This window comes from Balaenoptera borealis (genome assembly GCF_965194805.1).
Source record: "Balaenoptera borealis genome assembly, chromosome: X".
NCBI lineage: Eukaryota > Metazoa > Chordata > Mammalia > Artiodactyla > Balaenopteridae > Balaenoptera > Balaenoptera borealis.
The window spans coordinates 95,801,199-95,825,003 of NC_138881.1; the positions used below are offsets into that span (position 1 = coordinate 95,801,199).

Below are 23,805 nucleotides of genomic sequence, written 5' to 3' on the forward strand. Positions count from 1 at the left end.
CTCCTCTACTATCCTGAACTTTATATGCTTTACTTTTTCCTTCATTATGGTAAATCCCCTTTTCTGCCTCTCTTCTATAAACTTATCTCCTGTGCTAAGCTCCTCAAATGTTACCTCAGTAATTAAGACATCCTAGATCCCCAACTTCACCTTTCAATGCCATCAGAAATGTCAATGGTTCCTTCTAGGTAAAGAGAGAGGCCATACAGTAAAATGGCTAAGGTCATGAGCTCTGGCCTCAGGCTACCCCAGTCCAAATGTTGGCTCTCCCACTTACTAGGTATGCAACCTGAGGAAAGCTACTTAATCTCCCTGAACTTCCCTTCACTCATTCATACATAACATAGAGATGATGATAATTTGATATACCTCTAAAAGGAGCAAATGAGATAACAAATGAAGTGCTTAGTAGAGTGTCCGGCACAAAAAGTACACAGAGTTGTTTTTCTTTTTTAAAGAAAAAGTTAATCCCAATTCACACATACTCTAGTCCTCTCAACTTTGAACATTCATTCCAGATAGCCTTGACGTGGTTCTCATTATCTCAATAACTCTAACACATCAATCAAGACATTAAAAACACAGCCCTTTTTTCCCCAGGAAGACATGTAACACTAGGCCTCAAACCCTTCATGCAACAGAGCTTCAGATATCTTTATAGGGCGAGGCCTTTCATTGGAGATACAATTAGAAGAGAGTACTGAGTAGCTGCAAGGACACCATATTCTCTCAAAATGACACGATTTAGAGGGCACCTCCACTTTGTGAGAGATATTTTACCTATAGTTAAAGGTACTGTTTAACTAAAGACACTTAGGCAGAGCTCATTCCCTGCCACACACACGCACACACACGCATGCACACACCAGGAATTTCTATTTGACAGCAAATTGAAAGGTAAAGGAACAAGGTGGCAATCAGGAGACTTGGGTTCTAGGCCTAGCTCTGTTTTCAGTAGTAATTTGCTTCCCTGTTCTCAGCCTCAGAGTCCCCATTTGTAAAAAAAAAAAAAAATGAGGGGGGTTTTGGGGGGTCAGCAAACCAAAATGGTCAGCAGTGGGCCAAATCCAGCCATGCCCATTCATTTACGTATTGGCTAGGGCTGCCTTCCTGCCATAATGGCAGAGTTGAGCAGTTGCAGTTGCAAAAGAAACTCTACGGTCCACAAAACTGAAAATATGTACGTACTATCCGGTCCTTTAATAGATAAGGTGCCAGCCCTTGGAGTGATTTTCAAACTGTGTTCCACAGTCCTAGTGTTCTAAGGAGTGCTTCAGAAGCCACTACAATGGGTGAGTTGTATCAAGTGGCTCCTCTCTTATGTGTTTTACAATGAGGGTTCTACATAAAACTTAATTTCAAAAAAAAGACTGTTACATCTTTGAAGATACATATGAATATCCAGTTGACCCTTGAACAGCATGGGGGTTAGGGGTGCTGACCCTCCCTGCAGTCGAAAATCCATGTATAACTTTATAGTCAGCCCTCCGTATATGCGGTTCCTCCATATCCACAGTTCCATATCCAGGGATTCAACCAATGGCAGATCGTGTAGTACTATAGTATTTACTACTGAAAATGTCTGCATATAAGTGGATTCACACAGTTCAAACCAGTGTTGTTCAAGGGTCCACTGTATATATGTTCTTGTGCTTTGTCTGTTTGCCCTAAAGAATGGGCTTCCCATCTTACCTCACTCCATCATCTTTTCACACTTGACACTTCAGCATGGTTAAATAACTTTAGGTTCCCGAGGACCCCCTCGTATTTTAGCTCTCATTGCCTTTGGATATGGCATTCTCTCTCTTAGGAACGCCTTGCCCACTGCCCACTAGGTTTTAAGAAGTTTAAAAAAAAAAAACAGCAACAGTAGAATAGACAGATGTCCATCTAATAGTCTTTCAATTCACAAATATTTTATGAATCTAAGCTTCCCCTTTTCATCTTCAACACTGACCAGTAACTAAGGGAACTGGACAAAATGGGATCCTAGAAATCTGTATAGGCATATTCTTGGAGGTAAAAAAAACCATAAAAGTCCTGCCTTCGTTTGTGTGTATATACATGTAAGAGACAGATCATATAAGGTGTGTACTCTCCATAGGATCCTAGATGATTTATTTTTCTATGTCTTTAGTGTTCAAGGAAGTGAAAGTTCACTTGAAAAGTTTCTAAAGCCAAGGTAGTGGTTCTGGTGTAGAGACGAGTACCCACAGATCTCCAGAAGAAGCCAGAACCAAATTCCCTCTAGATACTCAGTGAATGGGGGAACTCATTCCATCCATTTAAATTTTCTTACCAAATGCCAATTTTCAAAAACCTGTCAAAACCCCCCTTCCCTAGCTTTCCCTAAACCTGTGTTCTCCTAACATCGTTCCTTAAATCATTCTTACTTTCTGTCTTGATCTTTTAGACCCACCTTCCCTTCCAATTTCATCCCCATCTCCTGCTATACCCCAAAGGTCCAATCTATGGTAGTTTACTCTTTTACCTCTATACTGATGGTTCTTAACTGGGGGTGGTTTTACCCCCAGGGAACATTTAGCAATGTGTGGAGACATTTTTGGTTGTTACATCTGGGGGTAGGTTGCTATTGGCATCTTGTGACTGGAAGCCAGGGGTACTGCTCAACACCCCACCGTGCACAGGGCAGCCTCCTCCATCACTATCACCAAAGAATTATCTGGCCCCAAATGTCAATAATGCTGAGGTTGAGAAACCTTGCTCTCCACTTCAGCACTACTGGAGATTTCCTTCATGCCACAATTCTCACAACTGCTTATATTCATATTTTAATGTTATTATGCTCTCTTTAGTCACAGACCCCTAGCTGAGGGCAAGATTTCTCACTCTGACACAATGTGCCCCAGACTGCTTTCATCTTTATCCAAAATGATATCCCTTCAATAGTTCAGCCATTATAAACATTTATCCTGTTTTTCCAGTCTCCAAATCTTGGAATTATCGTCCTTTCTTCCCTCTTTCCTTTGACCACCATATCCAATCTGTCACTATATCTTAATTTTAAATAACATCTCTCATATTCTTTCATTTCCTTATAATTTTCATAGCCTACATAGTTTAAGTCCTTATTTCACAACTAAATAATTAGAATAATAACCTAATAGATCTTCTTACTGTGTTGCCCTCTCCCATCTACACACAAGCACATATGCACAGATGAATACACACACACACACACGCACAATCAGTCCATCTGACATACAATTGCTATAACAGACTTGCTCAAGTAGAACATTATGGCACTGTCTTATTTAAGAACAAGAGCAATCTACTGCTAGCACATCCATTGAACTACTATTGATTAGGTACCTACTATATATCGAAGGCAACTTTACACCTCCTCTCACTTCTTTAGACCACAGCTATTCTTTCTCATCCATATTTTAAACCACTTGGTATTTTTCAATTCACTCCCTGATCTACTGTCTCATTGTCCCCTGTCTGTCCTAGATATGCCTCTTAGAAATGCCTTTATCAATGTTCTAGGCTCCTACTGCCTTACAATTCTACCAGGCCTACTATGCAAATGATCAACCTTTGTATTAGTCTGATCATTTCTTCATCCTTCCTCACCATATCAGTAAACTCTCTAGGAGTTCTTCCTGAATAATCTTACCTGACCTTGATCGCTGCTTTTCCCTAGAGCCTCTTATAATGTGCACTCTATTAGCAGTCATTTTATAAGATTTTGTTCAAGTGTGGATTCATTCATTCATTCATTCAACAGATATTTACTGAATGTTTATCACACACCAGGCCCTATTCTACATCTGAGAGCAGTAGTGATGCAATGGGAGGCAAGACAAAGTCTCTGCCCCATTGGAGGGCAGTATCCCATAAGCCACTTAAGGGTAGGGCCCTCTATTTTCCTTCATATCTCTCTTAAGTTCTAGATCTAGTTCATTTTTCACTACACTCTTGGTGACCAGTTAATATTAAATAACTGTCAAATACAAAAACAAAGATGAGCAAAGCATAGCTTAGCTATAACACTGAAAATATAAACATAATAAACATACACATTCATAAATGTATTCACTTTGCTTGGAAAGTCAAGATAAGGGTTTCAGATCATTCCTATTAAGAGATAAGTTTTTAAAGGGGAGTCATAAAATTGGGAGGAAGAACAGCAGGAAGGCAACCTATTGAAGAATAGAGCAAATACTCTTGAGCTCAATCAATCATGTTTTTCCATTGCACTTCTGCAATAATTTGAACCCATTCCCAAGCATTTGGCAGATCTCTTAACCCCCTTCTGACTCAGGAAAATCTGATCCCTGCAAATGAATACCACGTGATGGCATCTCTTCCCTCCTTCCAACAACTGCAGATGTCTTTCAAATTTATTTTTTCAAGGATGGCTATATACAAAATTACCTCTAGGGCCCCTAAAGCTACCCATTTGTCTCAGCCATTTGTAAGGAAGTGATTTAATCATCAACCTTCTCCATTTATTCACTGGTGGACAAAGCATAGTATGGGATATTTTGGAATTAAGAGATCTGGGTTTTCTTCTAGATGTATTACTAACTGTATAAACTGTCTGCACTTTAATTTCCTACTCTACTGAAACTTCCAAGCTTTATAGTGGGGATGTAGTAAGTATTTGGAAATATTTTTGAAAGGTTAAAAATACATGGTAGGAATGAATAGGCAGAACACAGAGGATTTTTAGCACAGTGAAAATATTCTGTATGATACCATAATGATGGATACATATAATTACATACATTTACCAAACCCACAGAATGTATACTACCAAGAGTGAACCCTAATATGCACTACAGACTTCGGGTGATTATGTGTCAATGTAGGTTCATCAGCTGTAACAAATGTAACCCTCTGGTGGGGGAAGGTGATAACAGGGGAGCATGGGTAATGCTGTACATATGTGGCAGCAATGAGTATATAGGGAAGTCTCTGTACCTGTCCCTCAATTTTGCTGTGAACATAAAACTGCCCTAAAAAAGTAAAGTCTTAATAAATAATAAAAAATATAATATGGATAGAGGGGGTGGGCTACTATTATTAGGTAGATGAACACCAATATATACACACACTCTGATGACTAAAGGACATTGAGACTAATAATACAGAACTAAGTCCAGTGTCACAGAGGCCATCCTTCATTATGTCTGATTTTCATCTTCCCTTCTATCACCCAGAACTCCAAACACTCATGGTGTCACAAATGTCACAACCGAAGTGTACTTTCTTTGCTCCTCTCCTTCATACAACTAAGTTATATGTTACTCCATGAGCCTTCAGTGATTTCCATTTGATCTTATTTAGCCTTGCCCAGGAGCCCATGGCTCCAAGTAAGAGTTCCCTCTGAAGCAATTTGGTAACACTACCCTGGTATTAGCAAGTTGCCTGTGTCCATTGCCAAGAAGCTGTGGTCCACTGGTAGATATTAAAAGAATTGAAGAGTAAAAAAAAAACCACGCCTAGAAACTTGCTACCAAGGGAATGGAGTTCATTCTCTTAAGGAGGCTAAAGAAAAATACACAAGACTTTCAATTTGGGAATTTCAAAAGCCAAAATCATAGGAAAAACTGAGAAAATCAAGCTTTGAGAAGTAGCTCCACCTCTATTGGGGGTGGGGAACATAATTTCTTATACTGAGTGGAGCAATACCTACTTCAAAGAAAATATGCTGCCATAAATATGGGAAAAGTCATCCTTAGATGAAATGCCCTTCAAATAAGTCAACAGAACACTCTGGAAGATTCCTGGGTAGATATGTATTTTATCTGAATTCCTATCAATACTCTCAATGCACACATAATTCATACCGTCAGATCTTCTATCACATTTATAATCCATCATAACTATTGTATGAGTTTTACCTATACCAACAAAATCCTACTGTTTGAGGATTATTTTGGATTAGACATATAAATGTCTATGCCTAGGACATCTTCCTCTAATATTGGGAAAGAAGGAGACTAGTTACGGTGCTGTGTGGATAGGTGTGATAGCAGAAAATGATGTATCTCTAAAACCAAAGAGACAAATCAAATAAATGGCAAGAGATCTAGAAATAAGAGAAAGTATGAATCATGAAGAATAATGGTGGAAATGAAGAGAAACAATATGAATTTAGTTTTGGAGAATTGAGAGGAGTGGCAAAATGACTCTGGAAAATGCACCTCCACTAAGAGTTTTCACTGCAATGTCTAAATGTCTGCACCAGACATTGCAGTTGAGAAAAGGTTAACACTTGGGTCCTTTTTTTCCCCTGAATCTCTGTGGCTGTCAATCTAGCCTAAAGCCAAAGAACAAGGCTCGCTGGCTCTTTCTGCCAGCCCTCCCACATTCCGCTCTATCCCCTCCTAGGATGCACTCTGCTCAGTAAGCAGCCCACCCGCAGCATCTTCCCTCTTTGATCTTGCCAGGGCCTTTTTCCCACCATCCCTGAAACAATTACCCAAGCAGTGGCTCGGCTCTGGATCATCATAAGACAGCAGCCGGCCAGAAGCCTGGGCTGCCTTGAGCCTTGTGAGTGGATATGCCAGGCATCTGTCAAAACTCTCCAGTGAGGTCAGATTAGTGGGGGGCAGAGGGAGGTCTCTTTGAATGGGAGAATACCATGGTTGCTGTAGGACACAGAATTCTTTTGACTTGGAGTTTAATGAACCTCCACTTCAACAGGACCTACGTGTCCCGAAAGATAAGGGCAGGGATGGAAAGGCACCATTTACGCCAGCCAGCTGCCTGCTGCATAAGCTGTAGATTGGTGGCAAGACCTGGATTATAGTGAATCACCAAAAAACAGGTCTGCTCTTTAGAGTGCTATCCCCTTCCCGGCAAGATACCGTATCCCTCGATGTCAGCAGAGCAGGGTCCGTGAGAGAATCTGTGCTGAACTTGGAAGAGGAAGGAAGTTGTGATTGCAGGAGAAAGTTCTCTGTAAGCCTGAGGCACCATTTCTGTATAGAGCTTAGAGCACAGTGAATGTTGAGTGTCATGGGCAAAAGACTTAATAAGATTAGAAAGATGGAATGGATTTTAGGGAAAGTATCTAAATGAGGACGTTGTAAAGAGAAAGACATAAATATATGCAAGAGTCTTCAGACCATTAAAGTAGTCATAATCGTTCCCTAACCATCTTTTTTTTTAAATTGAGATATAAATGACTTGTAACATTACATGAGTTTCGGGTGTACAACATAATGAGTCAATATATGTGTCAACCTGACCATCTTGATGCAACGCAAAATAGTTAAACCTGAGTGGCCTTGCACTTAGTAGGCTAAGAAAATACTCCCTAGAAAAAAGGCTTAATTTGGGAAAGTTCCCCTAATTCTCATTTGCTAAGTAGACTAGAGAGGTTTTCCCTAGAAGAACTTCTAAGGAAAATGCATGGTGCCATTTGTAAGCCATAACTAAATTATCTGTTTCTATGAGACATAGGCAGGCATCTGACATATCACTCTGCCTTCCAACATGACCTGACTTGAGCCATCTCCAACAGATAGAGGGATAATATTTTCTATTTGTGAATACTCTTACTGATTTAGAAATGCTCACTAATTTTGTGAAGGAATCACAATGAAGAATCCTTACTAGATTAGTTCCAGGGCTAACCTACTCACCTTAAGTACCTCCTAAATGTTCTGCACTTAAAAATTTTACCCCAGGAAAAATGAGACCTAGTGGGGGTTGAGTCACAGCAAAAAAGCAAAACTTCAGTTATCAATTCCTGTCTTTGAAGATAAGGGAAAGGAATGTTTTCCTTTGAATATTATGGAGGAGATAGGACAAATACCACCCAGGAGCAGACTCAGCTCTGATAGGCTACTAAAATGAAAAGGAAAATAGGACCATCAAAGGTTCCGCCTCCTTTAGCAACAGCAGCTCAGAATTTCCCAACAACTAGACTCCGTGCAAAAGAAAAGGTTGGATGAGGACTAAAAAATTAACAATAATTGATGAGTTCATGTGAGATATCTCTGACCACTAGATGCCATCATTCAATCCTAGCCCAATATTTAGAGCTTCTTCTTTAAATTGTAAATCTACATATTTTGGAGCAGGGCCTTGGAAAATGACTAAAAATCTCTGGAACAAATTCCCAGAAAAGCCTCAGAAGTCTGAAGCCAGAAATATATGTCAGGCAACTGTTTCAGTGAGGGCTGCCCGGTGGGAACTACAGACTAACTGGTTGTTAATCATGGAAATAGTATACCACTGAGCCCTCAGACACTGCAAACCAAGATGGTTGCAGAATCTTTGTATCCATTTATCTCCAACTGGATGGGCACCCTTCCAGGAGGGGCAGTGGGGCTGTATATATACCCCAATCTCAAAGCAGTCCAGACAAGCTTCTCATAGTCTGTTGAAAAACAGGGGTCCAATGGGTAAAGCAATTTCTTTTCAAATTAAAAGATGCAGAGGTTACTAAATCTGAACAGGCGCCCACATTTTCTTTTTGGGAGTGGAACCAAAGGATGATTCAGACGGGGAGACAGGCAGCAGGGTCTAGGGAATGAAGAGTCATGAGATTCCAGTTTTATTCCTGGCTCTGCCCAAGACTTGCCATGTGACCACCAGCAAACTACTTCTCAGCGGGTCTCTCAGTTTTCCCTTCTCTAAAAGAATACAGTCTTATCCCCGGTCCTGTAATTTACTCTGTCATTTCCTTGCAAAAAGGGAAAAGAAGGGAATATATGAGGTATGGCGAAGGGCTGGCTAAAGGGTGTGCTAAGCTCTTAAGACCTGGACACCAAGCACGTACAAGTATCCCTCACTTTCAATAAAGCAACTTGGCAGTATTTCTGATCTAGACAACTGATGAAGCAGAACATCAGCGTGACTTTATACAACCTGAAGTTTAACAATTTAGCAATTCAGGTTAAAGGACATCATAGGTTAGGTGGCATCACCTACTAGAAAAGCATGAGCCCACAATATAGCTCCAACAACTGTGTTAACACCCACAAAAGAAATCAAAGGATATCTGTAAGTCAGGAGATCTTTAAGAACTAGACATTCTTACTAAGGGAGAGGAAACAGGCAATGAATGAAAGTAGGAAAGATACCTCACCTGCAATAGCCAGAATGCTCAAGGTTTGGTCACTAAACGCTTTTTTAATCTCAAGTTTATAAAGATTTCAGCATCTTATAATGGAGGCTATTTTTTTTTCTTTTAAAACAATTCCAATTTTAGAATAGACAAGTCAGTGAGATGTGAAATTTTCTTTACCAAGTTACATTTTAGCATCATGTTTTTGCTGGAATATACCCACTCCCTGAAGTGCAAAACATCTAAGACCTAGTAGTACTCCAATACAATGACAACTGACATCCAAGATTAATGAATGACAGGCCAGCAGCAAAGTTCCCTCTATTTCATATAAACACAGCTTAGTGTTGCAATTGAGTAACATCTACATTGAGAGTAATCAGATACATATTAATCAGATGCTTAGTAGTCTGGGGGCCCTTGCATTTGCCAAGGAAAGGCTCCATCCTTGCACACAAATAACTGAGAACTTCACCCTACCACATACCTACATTCCAGAACCTAGCCAGTAAGAGCCAGGGCAGAGCTCTTGGCCTACCATAAACTGTAGATGGTCCTTGGATCCCATCCTGTCCCAGGCACCCCAAGATTGCTTCTATTCAAAAATCAATCTGCAAAATAAATCCAACAACAAGTGGCATAGCCCTCAAGATTCATTATTTTGCCTGAGAGGACCAACTTCCCACTGAGCATGGGGAGACAAGGACCATTCTGATTTCAACATCCTTGGAGTACCTTAAAATATCCGGAATCGGGGCTTCCCTGGTGGCGCAGTGGTTGAGAGTCTGCCTGCCAGTGCAGGGGACACGGGTTCGAGCCCTGGTCTGGGAAGATCCCACATGCCGCGGAGCAACTAGGCCCGTGAGCCACAATTACTGAGCCTGTGCGTCTGGAGCCTGTGCTCCGCAACAAGAGAGGCTGCGACAGTGAGAGGCCCGCGCACCGCGATGAAGAGTGGACCCCGCTTGCCACAACTAGAGAAAGCCCTCGCACAGAAACAAAGACCCAACACAGCCATAAATAAATAAATAAATAAATTAAAAAAAAAATCTCTGTATCTCCTATGCCACATAGTGTCCGCACAAAGTATTTATTAAAAAAAAAAATATATCCGGAATCCTTTTCTAGCCCTTCCAAAATAAAGCTTTAAAGCCCTGTAAGAGCAGGACTATATATACATACATATATATATGTGTGTGTGTGTGTGTGTGTGTGTGTGTGTGTGTGTGTGTGTGTGTATACATACACACACGTGTACATATACATATGTAAGTGTATATATATATATAAAATCTGTCATAGGCTTAATTTAAGGCAGGGCTAGGTACACAGTCAGAACTTAGGGAAGGCGTGTGGTTAGCTTATTATATGAATGAGCAAATGAAAATTTATCCTTGACCTTGGTGACTTTCTATTCTGGAGCAAAAGGAAGGAACTTGAAGAGAAGAAAAAAGAAATCAAAGTCTACTCACATCAGCACGGTTATAACTAGAAGTAGCAGATGGCACCTTCCTGTTGGGGGATGATGCAGCTGACAGTTCGCCAAAGTGGGGGGGCCCCCAGTGCCCTTGGTTTCCCAGCTCTTCTACCCTCAGGCTCATATGCTACCCGAGGAAACTACACATACCTCTTCCTCCAGCTTTACCACCTTGGCCTGGGCGTTGCTCAGGGCCTGGTCTCGGATTTCGATGTGTCGCCTTTGGTCCTCGTTGGTAGAACGGGCAGTGGCCAGCTCCGCTTCCAGTTTCTCCTTCTCCCGCTGGCTCTCCTTATCTATCAGGACATGAAATATCAATACTGCCATTCCGGAGCTAGCTCAAAACCTTACCTGAGCAAAACTGACAATCATACCCATTACTAGACGTTCTAAGTGTTCTCACACACAGCCGCAAGAACCAGGACACCAAGATCTGGACTCTTATCACTGGCTCTACCACTAACTTGCTGTATAAATTCAGAAGTCACTTAACAATGGTGGTTGTGCAGAAGCAGTGAGAAAGTAGATGTAAAAAGTGTTGTGGAAAGTATTATACAAAGAAGAATATACACACATACACATACACACACACACATATGTCAGAAGAACAGGTAGGCTTGTCTCCTCAATTTTATTTCTTCAAACAGTCTTGTCTTGGCCAATGAGCAGTTGAGCCTCCACAAATTTTCCCCATTGTTTCCTCATGACAGTATATTAAATCAATATAAAAATGGTATTTCATAAAATGCATAAAACCGCAAATCCCACCCTTTACTCACTAACATGATTTTCTAACTGAGGTCAATCCACGATCACATTGTAGCTACAGATGACCATGACATATGTAGTTATGCCTCATGCCTTTCTAGGTCCCTCCCCTTTTAACTAGGACAGACCTCATACCAGAAACTCAAATGAGCGGTTTTGATTCTCATTGGGAGGTAGAGTGCCCTTCCTCTCAAGACATTGATACATAAGTTTGTAGGAAAGACTTTAATAGGACAGCCTCACCTTCCTTCCCACTCTGACTTTACATATCTATTCAGATGTACCTTGGGAAGAAATAAACATCTGTTGAATACTTATTGCATACCGAGTATTGTACTAACTTAATCCTCAGAACAGCCATACACGGCAGGTGTTGTATTATTCTCTTCTCCATCGTGCATATGAGAAAACAGAGCCTCTGAGGGCTTGAGTAACTTGCACCAGGTCCCACAACTGGAGAGTAAGTAGTGGAGCCCACACTTAAGGCCAGGTTGTTCTAAGCTTTTTGTACTGTACCACACCGCCTTCTCCTAGGATTGCGTTGGTCTGGCCTCTCTAGGGGGCCTTTTCAAGAGGGCTTTCTTGGCTCCTGACATACTTCCAACCATGTGGCGCCCTGTTGACGCCCAAAGGCAAAAGAAATTAAAGTCAGGCCCTGCCTACTAGGTAGAGTTCACTTTTCCCTTCTAGAACCATTTGACAGTCTTTCACCCTGCTGTGAATACAATTTGACCTACTAAATTACCACATTTTATAAACCAGCAGCAGAACTCCTAGGACACCTGAAATGCCATCTCCATGCAGGGAGAAGTGTGAAGTAGCAGATCCAGGGCCAAGAATCCATACATTTTCTGTTTAGTTTTATACTGGGAGGCTGCCACGCTCTCCACCAGTGAAGTAGCTTCCAAGGTAACTGTGACACTGGCAACTTCACAACAACTTACACTAAGCACTGATGACACCAGAAAAACTACATTCCTTTCTCTAAGACATACTGACAAAGGAACAGGAGGCTCAGGGAAATGAGGAAGAAAAAAAAAAAAAGCCCTAGTTCTAAAGCCAAAGCACAAGAGAGCAACCCAGGAAGGGAGGGAGATATTGTTAAGTGAACATCAAACAACTTGTAAAAGCTGACTGGAAGCCGCATGGAATGACTTGAAAGGGTCATGTGGAGGCCCAGCAAAGATGGGGCCTGACAAGTCCCCATCAAGCACTCCTCCTGCTGGGAACCGCACTGGTGGAGGCCAGGGGTAGGGGACACCAACTATGGGCATCTGCAGGAGTCAGGGTAGATCATCTGTTTCCCCCAAAATTCACTCTCCCTATGGACTCAATCCACTGTGTAGTTTTTATTGCTGGTTTTACTGTGGCAATTGGAAAGAATGAGGCATTGTCTAGCTGGGTGGAGTCCATTAGGGACCCAATAAAGAAGAGGATTAATTCATTGTCAGGGTCCTAAGAGTATTTCCAGACAAAGGAAACACTATTTAGGAGGAAGACATAGCTCTGCCCTCCCCCACACCCTCCAACTCCATACCAGAGTCACTAGTTGAGGCCTTAGCAGTGGTCTCCGTCCAGCTACCCTTGTAATCCCCCAACATGGAATGATATGATATAATACAGGGTGTTTAAGGGAGCCCCAGGTACAAGTTGGGTATGCTAAGCACTAATCATCCATCCTGCATGTTAATCCCATCTCTTCCAGAGCCAACACATGGAGCCTTCAACGATAAATCCCTTCAATATTAAGGGACCCCAAGTTTATCAAGGTCCTTTTCAGCTAGCATGACAAAAAGCAGGGATTCCAAGGGGCTTCTCTGTTTCAATACAGAAGGAGTTATGTTGATGTGACTAGATGTTGCAGCAAGCAGCCTTCTTGGCCGGAAGGAAAAGAACACAATCTCCCAACTTCATGCTTGAACAGGAAAAAGAATCCTTAGATGACATTCGCTCTGCCCTGGCTGTTCTAGAAGGCTAAATAGAACTGTGTAACCTTTTCATACACCTCACTCCCACCCACATATTAATACCTGCTGCTGAAGCTTTCAGACTTACTTTTTGCAAAGAGCTGAGAGATGGTTTTTCTGGTATCTTCTGACCCCTCATATTCCTTCTCTGCAAGCTGCTTGTTGGCCGTCTCTAGACGCTCTGTGGAATTTGGAGACAATCAACAGGGCCCTAAGGACAAACTTCCAAGCACATGCTATTTGCCCTCTAAACAGTGATCTTGGGCAAAACAAGCATGTCTCTTCTTGTTACACAAGAAGGGGTGACACAGATATAGGTTTGCAAATGTGGATCCCAAAACAATACTAGACCATGACGGGGAAGGAGGAGGTGAGTACTTTAATACTTTCACTCCTCACTGAGAAAACCTTAGTGCAGATTTCTAAATTCCAACCAAGGAATCCATCCCTGAATATATGATAGCTTTCATTCACCAGGAAAAAAAAAAAGCATCAAAGTTATTACAAAATCTTTAAACCTGGAAAGGAAGAGAGGTAACACAGACTATGGGGACAGGCCAAGTGGGTCCAGGAGACCCGGGAGGGATACTGTCTGATTCACACATCAGTTCATCCCACTTTGATTAAGAAAGCTTAGGACCACACACTATTGTAGTCACAAAAACCTAGCCTGGTCTATGCTCTGCAATTTGCTGACTATCCTAGTGGGCTGGACAAGACCTAGAAGCCTCGCCATGTGCTCCTTAGCTTAGCCCTTCCCTTCCCCATCCTTTTTTTAAAAATTGAAGTATAGTTGATTTACAATGTTGTGTTAATTTCTGCTGCACAGCAAAGTGATTCAGTTATACATATTTATATATATACATTCTTTTTTTATATTCTTTTCCATTATGCTTTATCACAGGATATTGAATATACTTCTCTATGCTATACAGTAGGACCTTGTTGTTTACAGTAGGACCTTATTGGTCCCTTCACCATCTTGACTGATGCTTCAGAAGTGATTCCCTCACCTCTCAGATCCCTGTTGAAGTCATGCATCCTCCGAATCTCGCCCTCAAGCTTGTTTCTCATGGCTTTCTCCAGGGCCTCTCTTTTGGAGGATGACTTCACAAGGTTCTCATATGCCTCTGAGACACGCTGGATTTCTGTCTCCACCTGAACAACAACAAAAATGAAAGATAGTGATGATGATAGGAAGTTGATGGGGAAGACGATCTGAAAACTTATATGTAAATCCTTAATGAGAACTTCTCCCAGGGCTTTACAGATGGCCAGGAGGCAAGCATAACACAGTCAGATGAGAAAAGTTTCCTGGAAGAATTTCTAAGTTCAACTTTGAGCTCAGTAATTAACTCACCGGGTCACGAGATTTCCTCAGGTTAAAAACAAATACATGTTTCTGCCTTCAGAGAAGGTGGTAGGAGAGGATAAATTTCATAAGTATAGTTATAAATGATTTTCCTTTCCAAGTAAGAATTTCTTAATTTTGAAAATATTAATAATAATGTATATAGTTATTGCAGAGCGTTCGAAGGGCTTTCATATGTTTATTTCAATCCGGGATGATATTGGCCTACACAAGGGTACCTCTCCCCATTTTAGCAGAGAGAAGACTTCAATGGCCTTTTCTAGAGCAAGTCAGTGGCAGAGGTGAACCCTAAAAACCCTAAGCCTCAGCCTCATGTAGTTAGTTCAGTTCAATTTAACAAACATTTACCAGGGGCCAAGTATTACAAGAACTCTTTAAAGCACTGTAGGGTGTGTAAATATGAATGAGGACATTATAACTGCCCTCAAGAAGCTTTCAGTCTAATCAAGTAAAAGAATATAGGGAAAGATACATTATTAAGGAAAGTAGGAGTAAAGTTATAAAGTGTAGGGGAGGAAGAGGTTATTCCTGCTTGGGGGTGAAGTGAGAGGAGAAGAATTTCAGGGAGGAGGTGGCATTTAGAGTCGGATCCTGAAAGCTGGGTCAGATTTCAATGAGCAGAGGTGAGGGGAAGGGTATTCTATTCTGAGTGAGCGAATGCATTCCCAGAATGACCAGTAGTCTCGTTTGGCTGGACACTGTGGGGTACACAGGGGGAAGCTGGTGAGATCTGGCTGCAAAGACAGATTGGAGTCAGATCATAAAAGGGCTTTAATGCCAGGCATTTGGACTTTATCCCGTAGTCAGTGGGAAACCAGAACAGATTTTTTAACAGAAACTCACGATCAGAGTTGTTAACAGAAACTCATGATCAGAGTTGTGTTTTACGACACCCCAGCAAATCTTGTAAAAGAGAAAAACACACACACACACACACACACACACACACACAAAACCTCAAAGAGAAAGGGTCCTGCCCTGAATCAGCCCAAATCAGGAAGAAAATAAGAAATTAGACTCCAGAGTCTTTCTGGAACCAGTAGAGTTTCATTGCACATATCACAACCACAGAGATATTTGCATATGATTTGTATAAGACAAGTAAACCTCATGGCCTATTAAGCAATTTTCAAATAAAATTTGACTCCTGCAACCATTCTGCATTCCTTCTCAGCTTTCCACTATCCTCCTTAACAAAGCTCAGGGTACTTCATGGGGAGAAATATCAGGCCCCCCGTGGGAGACTCGGAGAAAGGTGGGGTTACCAAACAACTTAGATTCCACCTGTCCCAGCTCCAAAATGATGCCTGAGGCAGGACTGCCTGCAAACAAATGAGGATTACAACACAGAAAAGAGCAGACTTGAGAGTGTTTTTCTCCTTGCAGATGGCACCAAGATAGCAGCACAGAAGGTGAAAACTGGTGAATGGCATTTAGAGACAAGATCTGCAAGGCCTGAGCCTGATAAAGCTTTTGCATGAAATTCAAGTGCTCAGTAGAGAAAATACACATTTCCATTTGAAAGAGCAGGCTTGGTATTGGTCTGCTCTGGGCAGCCTTTAGGGTACAAGGCTTTCCAGTGCCCCACAGAATGCCACACCTGGAAGGCAGTCCCCATTTTTTGTTTGTTTGTTTATGGTTTTTTATTGAAGTATATTTGATGTACAATATTATATGTTACAGGTGTACAATATAGTGATTCCCAATTTTTAAAGGTTATATTCCATTTATAGTTACTATAAAATATTGGCTGTATTCCCTGTGGTGTACAATATATCCTTGTAGCTTTATTTATTTATTTATTTATTTAATTTATTTTTGGCTGCATTGGGTCTTTGTTGCTATGCGTGGCTTTCTCTCTCTAGTTGTGGCCAGCAGGGGCTCCTCTTCTTTGCGGTGCATGGGCTTCTCACTGCGGTGGCTTCTCTTGTTGCAGAGCATGGGCTCTAGGCACGTGGGCTTCAGTAGTTATGGCTTGCGGTCTCTAGAGTGCAGGCTCAGTAGTTGTGGTGCATGGGCTTAGCTGCTCCGCGGCATGTGGGATCTTCCCGGACCAGGGCTCGAACCCGTGTCCCCTGCGGTAGCAGGCAGATTCTTAACCACTGCGCCACCAGGGAAGCCCTGTAGCTTATTTTATACACAATAGTTTGTACCTCCTAATCCCCTACCTCTATCTCTCCGCTCCCCCTTCCCCTCTCCCCACTCTTAACCCTAGTTTGTTCTCTATATCTTTGAGTCTGCTTCTTTTTTGTTATATTCACTAGTTTGTTTTGCTTTTAGATTCCACATATAAGTGATAATGTACAGTATTTGTCTTTCTCTGTCTGACTGATTTCACTAAGCATAAAGTCCTCCAAGTCCATCCATGTTGCTGCAAATGGCAAAGTTTCATTCTTTTTTATGGCTGAGTAGTATTCCAGTGTGTGTGTGTGTGTGTGCGTGTATACATACCACATCTTCTTTATCCATTCATCTGTTGATGGACAGTTAGGTGGCCTCCATATCTTGGCCATTGTAAACAATCTTGCTATGAACATTGGGATGCATGTATCTTTTTGAATTCGTGTTTTTGTTTCTTTCGGATATATACCGAGGAGCGGAGTTGCTGGGTCATATGGTAGTTCTAGTTTTAGTTTTTTGAGAAACCTCCATGCTCCAACCTTCCACGGTAGCTACACCAATTTACATTCCCACTAATAGTGCACAAGGGTCCCCTTTTCTCCTCATCCTCGTGGAAGGCTGTCCCTTTACTCAAGCTGTTCAGAGGACTCTTTCAAGACGTTGTACCGATCCTTTCCCTACCCTCTTTGTAGATACTGTTCCCTCCAAAAGGGCAAGTTGTACATCTGTCAACAGGACCTTCCAGGAAAAGAAGTCACAGAAGGGCATATCCATTGGTTTGGTCTGTGGGCAGGGGAGAGGGAGGATGGTGGTGGGTTTCCAGACTTATTCAGTCTACTTATTCCCCTCATGAGCCTCGGCCCTTCTTCTTTTTTCTAGTACTAGCTGATATCTACCTTATTCTCCCCACTTTCCTTGTCCTCTTCTCCCCCACCTGTGCCTCTAATGCACTACAGCACTGGGTCGGCCTTCACTTCTCCCAGCACTCAAGCTGTCCCGATTACACCTGGTTGAGGCATCTTTCCCCATACTGGGGAACAAAACAACAACCCAAATCCTATTCTGCTCCACTTCCCTGCCACCCACCCTCCCCCTCAAAAAAAAATTCACCATCCTCTGGCAAAGAGAGCCTGCAGAAGATCTGGGTCCATCCTTTGTTTACTGCATCAAAGATGGGGCCAGGGCCACCATGAATAGAGAGTTTAGGGAGCGGTGTCAACTGTTAAACCTAATCAGCCAAAGGGCCAGTCTTCTTCTAGTGTGTGAGTATGATTAATTTATTGTACCAATGTGATGGGGGTCAGGTATGAGAGGAGGGAGAAAATTTTAAATTGTGGGCAAAGCTGGGAAGAAACATTTCTTATCCAACAACCCCCATCCAGAATTGGGAACATTGGGTAGGTGGTAAGCATTTTTTGCTACATAAAAATACTTAGCTGATAGTAAGCCCCCCTCTTCATTAGGACCCAGATCTGGTGTTTACATATTGTCAGCTTCATTCAGGCCCCTGAAATTTCCACTCCTGGGTGTCTCCTAAGGACAGAGTTGCTGAACAATACCAGGCAACATTCCTTCCCTCCTCCACCTTCACCCTCACCTCCCTGAACAGTCTGCATTGTCGGGAGATCAAACCACAGGAGCTCCACAATGACAAAAGCTGTAAAGAGGCTGCCAAAGGCATAACCCCATTCACCAACAGCCACTGGAAGCCAAGAGCTAAGGTTCCTAGCTTAGGGCACTCAAGAGCTGAAGTCCCAGCTGCAGTAGACTCAGGAGGGGCCCAGGAAAGAATGTGAACTTGGGACATACACTCCTTTTGCTACTTCCTCAGCCTAGGGCTGTCACCTGTCACCCAGCTGTGGTGCTAAGCCCCTCCTGCCCCACACACACACCAGAGAAAGAGAGCAGATGTTGAATTTGATCTGCAGGGAAGGACCAAAGCAAGAAGAGGGAAAAGGAAAGGGTGTTGAAAAAGGGTTACTGTGAGAACTGCCACTCGGAAAAGTACTCTAAGCCCTTTCCAGAACAAGGCAGGGCAGGATCTAACTTCAGTGGTGAGATTTTTCTGGGAACTATGGGTTTATATTGAACATTCAAAATCAGTATTTGGGAAAATATAATCAAAAGGAAAAGTCTTTATGCTGGCAGGTCCTTCACCTACACAGACCTCTCCAGTGTTCTTGACCTTCTGAAGCAGTTTCTCTGCCTTTTGTAATTCTCAAACACTCAATTAAGCTTTCTTGAGGGCTATGGTGTCTGTGAAATGTTACTTCTGCTAGAAAGACAGGCAGAAGGCTTGTCCAAAGTTTTGCTCCATCTATAACCTTGAAATATAAGAATCCTGAAGACGCGCCCATAAGTCATGCAGAGACCCACAAGTGGAGACTTTTACATCGATATTAAACCAATAAGATTTCAAAAAGACTCAAATATCCCCATCGGGGGGCCTCACCTTCTGCAGTCTCGCCACCTTCTCGTAGCATCCTTCCAACTCCTGCCGCAAGTTCCGGTTCTCATCTGAGAGAATCTCAACCATCTGCTGGGCTCTGGAAACAATGGCAAAAGGGTCGGCTGGCATTGGCTGATACGAAGCAGACGACTGCTGAGCCCGAGGCATAGCTGAATAGGCTTCTCCTGGCTGCTGCTGCTGCTGGTGATGGTGGTGATGGTGTGGCGGCGGCGGCGGCTGCGGCTGCTGCTGACTCAGGCCAGGCTGGGGGAGACGGTAATGATCCCCCTGGTGAGCCTGGTTAGCAAGGAAATGCTGCTGCGGCCTAGGCAGGTGAGCTGAGTGGTCTCCTTGGTTTGGGACCAAGGGGTGTTGGGCAGGAGACAATCTAGTGGACGGTGGAGACTGCAGCAAGGGTAAGGAACCCCCAGACGTGAGGGAAGAAGTAGGGCTGTGTGGCTGAGAGTTCCGGGCTGACAACGGCAATGAGATGTCCTGCGTTGGTCTGGAAAACACGGAGGGTGTGCTCAGGTTAAGCTCCCTCTAAAGGCACCGGGGAGAGGGGCACAAGAAAGGGAGACGAGGAGGCTCCCAGGGCCCCCAGGCAGCTGAGAAATGAGGAGCAGGAAGGGTCAGACTACGGGGTCCTGTGAATACCTGACCGACAGAGGTGTGATCCCGTGCAGGATGGAACCAGATGATCTCAAAGGTTGCTTGGTGAAAATCTAAGTGATGCATCCTTGTACACTGGTTATTCAAGGGTAAGCATTTCAAATTCGTCTTCAACTAGGTAACTGTCACCTCAGGATTTTAAACTAACCCTTTGCTGGCATTCTATATGTGGCCCAGCACACAGAAAGAGTCACAGTTAGAAAGTTCGTTGTACTTGCGCAGAAGGAAACGGCAAACCGTCATCAAAACAACCCTTCATCGTATTATCTGCAACTCTCTTGGATAACTCATATAGTCACAAAAAATTACTTGAGGATATATAGATACTTATTACATTAGGGACACCAAATAATTATTGTTGATTACAGTTAATAATTGAATGATGCCTTTTAGCAGCAATAATCCCAAGATTTGGAGGGGATTACAGGCAACACTACCATACTATTTTTGACTTAACTGAATCACAAAATGTAAGGACTGGAAAGGCCTTAAAGAAATCCTTTAGTCCAACTCTGTCATTGGACAGAGGGAGAAACTGAGGTACAGAGAGGGGAAGTGATCTGCCAAATATTACAGAGTGAGTTAGTGGCAGTTCCAGGGTAGAACCTAAGTCCCATTTTCTGGTTCTTTCCACTACTATAATGCATTGATTTCCACCGATGTTCAGATTCCCAGCCTATTGCTTATAGAAAGTTCTAGAAAGAGAACTTTGGTACATGGTTTAATGTGACTCTTCCATTTTTGTACCTAATACTGGACTATCAGCCATTAAGGGAAACAATCAGAGTATGCAGATGGATCACTTCTACCATCACCACGACCAGGAAGAATATGTCGGTATACACTGAAAACAAAAAAACTTGTTCACCCCCCAGCCCATGCCCAGCTACCCTCATATACTCCCACATCCTGTGGATGCCTGTCCTACAGTTGATATTTCTCAATCCAGGGAAGACAGATGGCTAAGAGCACAGGATTTGGATACCAACAGAGTTTGGAGACCTTTCCTACTGCTTACTAGCTGTGTAACCTTGCTCAAGTTACTTCATCTGCATGAACCTATTTTGTTCCCGAGGTCACAAATGAATTACAAAAATACTGGACTCTTCTCAGTTTTGATCTCCATAGGAATTACAAAGAGTCTCATATCTACCTCCCAATGAGAATGGTTGACCCTGTTAGTGATTTTACTTATGGGATATCCACTTAATCTTTGCACTAAATTGCATAAAATTTGTGGTGAAACTGGGACGAATCACCAGGAGCAATTAACTTTTAACAGGCATTCCAGATGCTAAAGCACATCCCTCCCACACATACTCCAGTTGTCATTACTGTTCATTTATCTCTCTCTACAAGAGATCCTCACTATGAGGGATTTTTACAGCTACAAAACCATTCCAAACACTTGCTCACAGATATCCAATAACCCAGATGTTCGCCAGAGCCCTCAAACCTGCTCAAGCCGAAGGTTGTCTCTCAGCCCCATCAATGCGTCTGGTGTACCCACATTCTTCCAATTTCACACATCTGTCACTATAAATAATTGTTGAATATTGAAGAGGGAAAAGTTTTTGTAGACAGAAGAATTTACATGGTTTTTATGATTACAACTGGAAAGTTGCTACCATACATAACCGTTATGTCGAGGAGCTCAAAGCACTCATTCAATCAAAAGCCTGGGAGCTGTTTATAAACTTATTTGGGGGAGAGTCTTCCTGCATTTTTCATGCTGTGGATCTTCAGTTTCCTCAGAAGTAAAATGGACTATGTGCTCTCCTTCCACTTCTAGTAAGAGCTATTATAATTTATATATATCCCTAGAGTTAAAGCATGATGTCCTTGGATTTGTTGGGGCTTTTGTATATCTTGCGCAGAAAAGAGGGGCTTAAATTTCATGTTCTTCAATCCAGCTTTCAAATTTTAAGGGGTAAATGACCATATTAACCTTCATCCTCAGTGCCACGATTTGGAAACCCAAGGCCCGGGAGGTGTTCTCTTTTAAAGACTGAATGCCCAGTTGTGAACTGGGCCTCCTTCCCACAGCTCCCCTGGGTCCCATCAGCAACCCAGACCTCTCTCTCAAACAGACTGGCCACTGGCCTCCCGCCTGCCCTGGCCTCCCTCCTGAAAGGCCCCTCCATGCCCTGGACAGAACATGGCCTCCCAGGGGCCTCGGGAAAGGAGAGACCACAAGGTCTCTGGGAGGAGGTCTCCAGAGTAGGATAAGCCCAGGATGGCAGTGGCCCCGGCCACGACTCTGGGCTCTGCCTAAAGATAAGTGGAGAAAAGGCAGCTGCCCCTTGGGTTCCCCAGGCTGGAAAAGGGAGCAGACTTCAGTGCACCGTGATGTTGGGAAAACCAACGCAGTCCGCCCCTGGCAGGTTTGCAAACACGAAGCAAGGTTTGGGCCGTCGCAAAAGGAGAGAAAGCCCTCCAGCCAACGAACTCCATCTGGACTCCGGCATCCGCCCACCATGAAAAAGTAGGACAGTATTAACACTCCTGTGAATTCCCCCCTGAGAGAAGGGGGCTGAGGAATGACGGGAGTGGGAGCGAGCTGGGGGAATGTCAGAGGAAGCAAAACTACACTCAAGATTAAAAAATAATCAGAGTAATAGTAATAATAAAGGTGGCAGCTGGGTGAGTGGCACACTCCCCAGGTCCTTCCACTGCACAGCAGCAGGAATCTCTCCCCACTGACACATTAACCAGGAACAACAAGCCGCCTGTAGACAACACAATCACATGATCCCATGGACGCCCTGACCTGCCTCCCTGCCCCTTCCCTCCCTTCATCCTTCTCCTTCCTAAGACAACCTGGGCCCCAGGTGCTCTGCGGAAAAGGAGACCTGACATACACGCAGGACAGAGGCCAGTGACCAAAATCAGCATCTCCTCAAAGCCGGGGGAAATCTCTCCCAGAGACAGCTTGTGAGGACACAAAGGGAAAGCAAAAGCAGATCCATTGAGCTGACACAGCAACTTCCACCCTGCCACCTCTCTGACTGGAGCCCCTGCCCTTCCCAGACACACAGCCCCCCACACACACCCCCAACGCACACTATACACTCCTGGCCTACACGTGTGCAAGCCCGCACATGCACACTCTCACCAGAGCAGGTGCCAACAGCCTGGAACCCAATTTATTCTCCCCACAGAAACTGTGCCTTTCCCAGGCTCTGTGATGGTTACTCTCTGAATCCTGGAGAGGGCTGCAAATTCCTGATTGTTTCTCTTGCACAACCAGCTCCGCTCTGAACTACAGAGTTAGGTCACCCTTAGATTCCACTAAAAAAGGATTTCAAGAAACCTCAGATCTGGGCACGATTTCAACAATTGAAAGGAGGTGGCCGCTTTACAAACAGAAAGGATTTAATTTTTAAAAGCAGTTGATAAATGTATAAACCCCGGATGCAGAAAAGGCTCAGCACTTAGAAAGACAAAGATTCAGAAAAGTTTTAATTCTTCAGATGGCTTGGCCTTGTTTCCCATCTGGAGTTCTGGGCATTCAGGATATTTATTTTTTAAGTGGGGAGGAGGGCATAGGGAAGATGAAGTAATAAAAAAGTCGGTTTATAACGTTTTGTTCATTTTAACAGCAAATCTCTAGCATTTCACCGCACCTCTAAGGGCCAACAAAGGTTTTTTGAACAACAATTTGTTCAAAGAGCTTACTCTGAATCTTGATCTGTAATTTGTGGATTAAGAACTAAGGATTTTGTCTTCTAATCGTTTGGTGCTAGCGGCAGTTACTTGGAAAGGTACTCACAAACTGTCCAGCTAGTTGGTTAAAGGAAATAAAGGAGGAAAAATGTGCCACCACCTAAAAGTGGTATAATTACGGAAAGCAATTCAAGGACCTCCCCTTGCCAGTAATTTGTCAATAGGTGCCACACCCTCACCCCAGGCTCTGCAAAAATTTTA

General features: G+C 43.0%; 1 protein-coding gene across 3 annotated transcripts in view; it reads right to left on the reverse strand.

Annotated features, from left to right (window-relative positions):
- AMOT (angiomotin) overlaps positions 1 to 23,805 on the reverse strand; it is a 62,652-nt gene that overhangs the window by 18,666 nt on the left and 20,181 nt on the right. For all 3 annotated transcript variants that reach the window (XM_082377080.1, XM_082377078.1, XM_082377079.1), the window contains 4 exons: positions 19,210 to 19,711; positions 14,278 to 14,422; positions 13,353 to 13,445; positions 10,680 to 10,825 (listed from right to left, as the gene is read on the reverse strand). In XM_082377080.1, the coding sequence (XP_082233206.1) occupies positions 10,680 to 10,825; positions 13,353 to 13,445; positions 14,278 to 14,422; positions 19,210 to 19,711 (886 nt within the window). The remainder of the gene's footprint in view (positions 1 to 10,679; positions 10,826 to 13,352; positions 13,446 to 14,277; positions 14,423 to 19,209; positions 19,712 to 23,805) is intronic.